Source organism: Cebus imitator, unplaced genomic scaffold, assembly GCF_001604975.1.
Source record: "Cebus imitator isolate Cc_AM_T3 unplaced genomic scaffold, Cebus_imitator-1.0 Scaffold41, whole genome shotgun sequence".
In the NCBI taxonomy this organism is placed as follows: Eukaryota; Metazoa; Chordata; class Mammalia; order Primates; family Cebidae; genus Cebus; species Cebus imitator.
The window spans coordinates 6,981,607-6,989,957 of NW_016107356.1; the positions used below are offsets into that span (position 1 = coordinate 6,981,607).

At 44.2% G+C, this 8,351-nt stretch overlaps 1 protein-coding gene across 4 annotated transcripts in view; it reads right to left on the bottom strand.

Moving 5' to 3' along the window:
* HLCS (holocarboxylase synthetase) overlaps positions 1–8,351 on the bottom strand; it is a 216,230-nt gene that overhangs the window by 165,372 nt on the left and 42,507 nt on the right. For all 4 annotated transcript variants that reach the window (XM_017526218.2, XM_017526220.2, XM_037737662.1 and 1 more), the window contains 2 exons: positions 3,369–3,531; positions 683–1,617 (listed from right to left, as the gene is read on the bottom strand). In XM_017526218.2, the coding sequence (XP_017381707.1) occupies positions 683–1,617; positions 3,369–3,531 (1,098 nt within the window). The remainder of the gene's footprint in view (positions 1–682; positions 1,618–3,368; positions 3,532–8,351) is intronic.

An 8,351-nucleotide genomic window follows, 5' to 3' on the forward strand; every position in this document is an offset into this window, starting at 1 on the left:
TTTTTTTTGAGATGGAGTCTCACTCTGTTGCCCAGGCTGGAGAGCAGGGCACAGTCTTGGCTCACTGCAACCTCCATCTCCCAAGTTCAAGCAATTCTCCTGCCTTAGCCTCCTGAGTAGCTGGGATCAATATTCTCTTGTCTGAATTTTCTTCAGCACTTGGAAGAGCGGCAAAACATAAGAAAGACATTGGGAACCTGAAGATGTTTTAACATAAACTACCTTGCCAATCAACTGTAGTGTTTCATCGTGGTAGTCACTGACATCTAGAATCATGACCCTGATGGTTTTAACTTCCTACGTTAAATAAAGGCTCAATTATATTAACCAAGGGGTACTCTGCAGCAAGAAAGCAGACTGATGTAGTTAAGAAAGATCATTACTAGTAAAGAACCAAACAAGAATTTTCTGACTAAGCCCCAGTTAACCAGCAAGCTCATTTATCCCTGACACCTACCTTGTTCCTACCTCACAAGTCTTTTGGTTAATCAGGGTATTCAAGAAAGTCCCGAACTAAACTAAACCTGCTCACTATCAGCAAAAGCTCCCAGCCAACAGTCAAAAAAGGCCTGCAGCACACAAACTCCTGAAACTTTTAAGCATGTAGCTTTAAAAGGCATATTCCCTCTCAAACATACCCACAGATACCCAAAGATCACCAAATCCACGCTGCCCTGAGTACCTGGCAAAGAACAGCTTCTCCCCCATGAGTTCCGAAAGGCACATGCACAATCATCCTGTCCTTGTCCTCGTTCTCCAGGTGGCCCTGGAGCCTGCCGGGGCTGAGCCGCTCTCCGGGGCCTTCCTGGTACCTGCAGCCACTGCTCAAGACGCTGAGCTTCACCTCGCTCTGGTCAGCCTTGGAGAAAACCAGGTTCTGAACCGTCTTCCGCAGCACACCCTTGCTTGTCACCTGAAAGCCACCAAAGGTGAAGGACGAAGACAGGCCCAGCACCTTCCCTCCCTGAGACAGATAGGCCATGAACTTCTGGTATAGGACTTCGGGAATGGACTCCCTGGTAGCAATGACCAATAGCAGACAGTTGTCCATCCACGGGTCTTTGAGGGCGCTTTCCTCCAGCAGGTGGTAGAGAATGTAACTGTCAACGTCCACACAGTCGGCCAGCACGGACTGGACCTCCTGGAAGCGGCCAAGGGCTTCCTGGGAGTCAGAGCCCACATAGAGGAGGATGTTGGGTGCCTTTCCCGTGAGGTTGACTCTCCTTCCCTCTCTTTCAGGGCCAGTCTCATCAGCAACACTCTCCAAACTGCTGCTATAATCATAGGGAAGGTCTGGAATGTTCTCCGCAGATGCAAACTTGACTGACTCAATGGTGCTGTTCTCAAGTTCCAGACACTCATGGCAACTGGACAGATGGAGGTGATAATGCTCGATGGGGCCCCCTCCCCTGTCACTGTCCCCAGCAGGCTCACTCCCAGAGGCACTGCCTCTCCTCTGTTTGGGCTCTTCACCAAGAGCCTTCGGATCATCTTTGCTGACATGCTCCATACCTTCCTGCTCAGGCTTAATCTCAAGAGAAGATTCAGGCTTCAGTTCTTGCTTGTTTGAGGCCTGATCCTTCACCTCCTTCAGGGTGGAGTCCTGCAAGTGCACCGCTAAGGCAGGAACAGGCGAGAGAGAGAATTATCAGCATTTCTTGTGTGACACATAGCTCATCTCAAGAATCTCATCACCCTCTCTGCATTCTGGGACTTACATTCCAGGACAGCCACTGTCCCGGCTCCCACCTGCATTGTGCCTCAACCCAGGGACAACCTTTGGAAACACTAATTGTTCCTGCCTGAAGACCCCAAGTGAAATCAGCAGTTTGCCCAACATCTTTTACACCTATCAGAGAACCTAAGATCCTCCTACTGAATGGTGAAGAAAGTGAGATTCAGAGAGGTGCCTTTGCCTCCTTACTTACAGATTCTATTTCTTGGGTGTTATTCTCCTTTACGATAATGGAACTGAGCAATAAAAAGGACATATATCTAGAGTCTACCCCAGCATGCCCCAGTGAAAGGTCAGTCTCAGGACACATCATAGGATCAGTGGGAGAAGACTCTTCCCAGTATCTTGTATCAGTACTGGAACATAAGTTGACAATCGCTGATTCAAAAACGTTTATTGAGCACTTGCTATGTGTCAGACATGGTATTAGAGACATGTACGAGGTGATTCTGGATATTAAGGGATTTACCTAAACTTCCAGAGCTGATAAGGGACATTTATTTGCCCATGAGACGAAAGAAGACATATTTCATAGACATAAAAAGCCTGTTTCTAAGTCTAATCAAGGAAGAAGAGTTTGCATGTTTCCTGAAAAGCAGTTTGTCCCAAAAAATTGTGGTACACAAATTTTAAGTAAAAAGCTGTTTGATTTAGCACTTCATAGTAGCTCTAGCTATGCTTCCCACTCAATCCGAACTAGAGTCTAGACACCAGCTATTCTGTATTAAACTGTATGACATAAATACCAGATGGGCTCTGAATATGAATGCCTCATGAGCAATGCCGTTATGAAACATTCTTGTTTAAGAAATTTAATAGGCCGGGCATGGTGGCTCATGCCTATAATCCCGGCACTTTGGGAAGCCAAGGAGAGCAGGTCACCTGAGGTCAGGAGTTTGAGACCAGCCTGACCAACATGGAGAAACCACATCTCTACTAAAAATACAAAATTAGCCAGGTATGGTGGCATATGCCTGTAATCCCAGCTACTCGGGAGGCTGCGGCAGGACAATTGCTTGAACCCAGGAAGCAGAGGTTGCAGTGAGCTGAGATCACACCATTGCACTCCAGCCTGGACAACAAGAGCAAAACTCCATCTCAAAAAAAAAAAAAGAAATTTAATAAGCACAAAAATGTACCCTGCCACCCCCCGCAAAAAAAAATACACTTGACACGTGCATGAATTGCATATTGTTATAGTAAAATCAAACGTAGCCCTTATGTCATACCAGTAAGAGTAGTCAGCAGTCCTTAAGCTAATAACCTAGAGTGTCCCACTATGATAAAATCTTTTCTTATTTTATTTTATTTCTTTGAGACAAGGTCTCACTTTGTCACCCAGACTGGAATGCAGTGGTGTGATCATGGCTCACTGTAGCCTCAACCTCCCTGGCTCAAGTGATCCTCCCACCTCAGCCTCCCAAGTAGCTGGGACCTCAGGCGTGCACCACCACATCCAGCCGATTTCTTTTTTTTTTTTTGCTTTTTTCAGAGATGGGGGTCGATGTTGCCCAGGCTGGTCTTGAACTCTTGGGCTCCAAGTGATCCTCTTGCCTCGGCCTTCCAAAGTGCTGGGATTATAGGCATGAGCCACTATGCCTGGCCAATGAAAACATTTTCTAAAGTTACTTACATACAATCTTTTGGGGTACCAGGCCATTATCCATCTGGAGTCTATCTTCCATGAACGCCACCCCCAGCTTGCTGAAGTTGTCCACACTTGCTTCCGCAATTAACCGATAAGGATCCCCAGGTCTGCAAGCTAATGGCAAACAACAGTCGGACCACTTGACAATCTGAGAAAAAGCAGAAGAGGGAGGAGGCAGGAAAAGACAGGTTGAGATTTTTCTTCTCTAAAATAACCAGATACTTTATTTTCCCCTTGAGTCTCTGACCACTAAATTACAGTCATTAATAACAAATTACTAGATATTGCATTTTATTAATAGCAGAGTTGTTCTGAATCAAACATGCTCATCTCTACCTGGCAACAGTGCTTATAAAACACTAAATATAACTCTCATTTAAAAGTACTGGTCTCCACTTTTTTAAGGAACTAAAAGGTAAAGGGACATTCCCCAGACACTGGAAAAACACTGTGTAGCCCTTTAAAAACAGAGAAGAGAGAACAAGTCCACAATACCCAAGGACTTTAAATGTAACCTGTGGACCCGCTTTTCTCAACGTATAATCCAAGACCAGGTGCAACAGATCTCCCAGGGAGCGCATCAGACCTTCAGAGTCCCAAGCACAACTCCCTCCCTACCTGCTGCACTGGACTCTGAAACGAAGTCCAGGAATCAGAATGTTAAAAACTGCTTCCCCTGTAGTTCCTGCACTCAAGGAACTGTGAGAACCATCCGAAAAGACTCTCCAGTTCCCGCCTGTAAGGAAGTTCACGTTCCCACCACAAGAGGGACAGGGAAAAACAGAGCAGGCAAACAGCCTGCTAAGCCTTCCAGCTCTTACTACAGAAGACGTGACACCCAGACCTCAAACACTCATGCTCTCTCTGAGGGTTCCCATGGAGAAGAGAACCTACGAGGTGAAGAGCCCAGTGCTGCAGTCAGGGGTCTGAGCCCAAGTCAAAGGCAACTAATCATCACTGTCTGTCCTCGGGCAAGCTTCTGACCCTCGCAGCATCCTCATTTGTAAAACGAGAATATGGGCAATATTAATATTAATAAATACAATTTAAAGCTTGGTTGTGTTAATGAGATTAAAGAGTATACCTAAGGTCCCCAGTAAAAGTTACATCTACCAGAATAAAGTACTCAATTACTGAAAGCTGCTTTTATTAGCTCTCACAAACGTGGCTTTAAAAGCAGCAGTGACCAGGGCAGTCTTTTTCTAAGACGCCACGAATGAGTCCTCTACTTCCTAAAGATATCTTCTCAGGGACATACTACCCAAATGTCATAATTATAGATAAATAATTTTGAATTCCATTTTTATTTATTTGTATGTATTTATTGAGATGAATACTCGCTATATCACCCAGGCTGGTCTCAAACTCCTGGCCTTGAGCAGTTTCTCCACCTCAGCCTCCCAAGTAGCTGGGACGACAGGCTCAGGCCACCACACTTGGCTTGAATTCCATTTTATATGATGGTGGCTAGGGTTTTAGAACACCTCCTAAAGACTATTTTTAAAATGCTGGATAAAAAAATGAATAAAGTACTACCTTAAAAGTCTAGAAGAACTGACTAGGTAATAGTGAAGTTCCAGGCCAAGTGCTGGGATAAATCCTGAACCTTCCACAGCCAAGGGGATTCCTGCACGACAAGCCACTTCTTCCCCCAGGGTCCTTGCTCATCCAGACAACTTGGCCTCCAAAAGTCAACGTCCAACTGGTGTAAGCATAGACATATAGTGATATGGTTTGGCTGTGTCCCCACCCAAATCTCATCTGGAATTGTAATCCCCATGTGTCAAGGGAGGTACCTGGTGGGTGGTGACTAGATCATGGGGGCAGTTTCCCCCATGCTGTTCTCATGATAGTGAATGAGTTCTCATGAGATCTGACACTTTTAAAGTGTTTGGGCTGGGTGCAATGGTTCACGCCGGTAATCCCAGCACTTTGGGAGGCCGAGGCAGGCGAACCACCTGAAATCAGGAGTTTACGACCAGCCTGGGCAACATGGTGACACAATCTCTACTAACAATACAAAAATTGGCCAGGCGTGGTGGTAGATGCCTGTAATCCCAGCTACTCAGGAGGCTAAGGCAGAAGAATTGCTTGAACCCAGGAGGTAGAGGTTGCAGTGAGCCAAGATTGTGCCACTACACTCCAGTCTGGGTGACAGAGCAAGATTCTGTCTCAATCAATCAGTCAGTCAATCAAGTGGTAGTTTCCTCTCTCTCTGTCTCTCACCTGCCACCATGTAAGACATGCCTTTGCCTTCCACCATGACTGTAAGTTTCCTGAGGCTTCTCCAGCCATTAAGAACTGTGAATCAATTAAACCTCTTTCCTTTATAAGTTTTCTTTATGAGCAGTTCCTAATACCAGTGTGAAAATAGACTAACACATATAGACTAACAGAATAGAACTGAGAGTAAAGAAATAAACACACATTCATGGACAACTGGTCCATGAACTTGGACAAGGGTGCCAAGACAATTCAATAAGGAAATAATAGCCTTTTCAACAAATGGTACCTGTCCAACTAGATAACCATGTGCGAAAAGAACGAAGATAGGCTGGGCATGGTGGTTCATGCCTACAATCCCGGCACTTTGGGAAGCCACAGCAGGCAGATTGCCCGAGGTCAGGAGTTTGAGACCAGCCTGGCCAACGTAGTAAAACCCCATCTCTACTAAAAATACAAGAAATTAGCTGGGCGTGGTGGCAGGCACCTGTAATCCTAGCTACTCGGGAGGCTGAGGCAGGAGAATCACTTGGACCCGGGAAGCGGAAGTTGCGGTGAGCCGACATTGCGCCACTGCACTCCAGCCTGGGTGACAGAGCAAGACTCTATATCAAAAAAAAAAAAAAAAGAATGACAATAAACTTCTTCCTCACACCATGCAGACCAAAAACAAAAAAAAAAAAAAAAAAAAAAAAAAAAAAAAAAAAAAAAGAATGACAATAAACTTCTTCCTCACACCATGCAGACCATGTACAAAAATTAACTCAAACTGGATCAAAGACCTCATTCTAAGAACTAAAACTATAAAATTCAGAGAAAAAAACACAGGCATAAATTGTCATGACTTTTGATCAATCAATGGTTTCTTAGATAAGACACCAAAAGTACAAGCAACAAAAGAAGAAACAGAGAAACTGGACTTCATCAAAAATTTTTTGTGCTTCAAAAGATATCAAGAAAATGAAAAGACAACACATAAAATAGAAGAAAATATTGGCAAATCATATAAGAACTATAAAAGAACTAGGCTAATATCCAGAATCTACAAAGAACTAAAACAGATTTACAAGGAAAAAACAAACCCATTCAAAAGTGGATGAAGGATATGAACAGACACTTTACAAAAGAAGATATTGATGAGGCCCACAAACATGAAAAAATGCTCATCATCACTGTTCATTAGAGAAATGCAAATCAAAACCACATTGAGATACCATCTCACACCACTTAGAATGGCGATCGTTAAAAAATCCAGAGACAACAGACGCTGGAGAGGATGTGGAGAAATAGGAACACTTTTACACTGTTGGTGGGAGTGTAAATTAGTTCAACCATTATGGAGGACAGTGTGGCGATTCCTCAAGGATCTAGAAATAGAAATTCCATTTGACCCAGCAATCTCATTACGGGGTATATACCCAAAGGATTATAAATCATTCTATTATAAAAACACATGCAAACGTATGTTCATTGTGGCACTGCTTACAATAGCAAAGACCTGGAACCAACCCAAATGCCCACTGATGATAGACTGGACAAGGAAAATGTGGCACATATACACCATGGAATACTATGTAGCCATAAAAAAGATGAGTTTGTGTCCTTTGTAGGGACATGGATGAATCTGGAAACCATCATTCTCAGCAAACTGACACAAGAACAGAAAACCAAACACCATATGTTATCACTCATAGGCAGGTGTTGAACAATTAGAAGACGTGGACACAGGGAGGGGAGCATCATACACTGCGGTCAGTTGGGGAGGGTGGGGAGGGATAATCAGGGGAGAAACACCAGATATAGGTGATGGGGGGATGAAGGCAGCAAACCACCTTGCCATGTATGTACCTATGCAACAATCCTGCATGATCTGCACATGTACCCCAGAACCTAAAGTACAACTAATAAAAAAAAAAGAACTAGTACAACTCAACAATAAAAAGACAATCCAATTTAAAAATGGGCAAAGGATGTAAACAGACATTTCTCCAAAGAATATATACAAATGCCCAATAAGCACATGAAGCACTGCCCAGCATCATCAGTCACTAAGGAAATATGTATCAAAACCACAGTGAGACACAACGTCATATCCACGAGGATGGCTGCAATCAAGACAGATGGACAATGAAAATACCGATGAGGACAAGGAAAAACTGGAACTCTAATGTATGACCGGTAGAAATTAGTGCTGCAGCTGCTTTGGAAGAGTTTGGGAGTTCCTCCAAAAGTTAAACATAGGCCAGGCATGGTGGCTCATGCCTGTAATCCCAGCTCTTTGGGAGGCAGAGGCAGGTGGATCACCTGAGGTCAGGAGTTCGAGACCAGCCTAACTAACAAGCAGAAACCCCGTCTCTACTAAAAATACAAAATTATCTGGGTGTGATGGTACATGCCTGTAATCCCAGCTACTCAGGAGGCTGAGGTAGGAGAATCACTTAAACCCGGGAGGCGGGGGTTGCGGTGAGCCAACATCGCGCCATTGCACTCCAGCCTGGGCAACAAGAGCGAAACTCCGTCTCAAAAAAAAAAAAAAATTAGGCATAGAATTACCATATGATCCAGTAATTCCACTCCTCAGTATGTATATACCTAAGACAATTGGGCCTAAACATAAGAGCATATCTAAATTAAACTCAGAGGATCTTCCCAAAGGCAAGCCCCAGAGGTCTTCACAAAAGAAACAAACTAGAGACCAGGCGCAGTGGCTCATGTCTGTAATCCCAGCGCTTTGGGAGGCTGAGA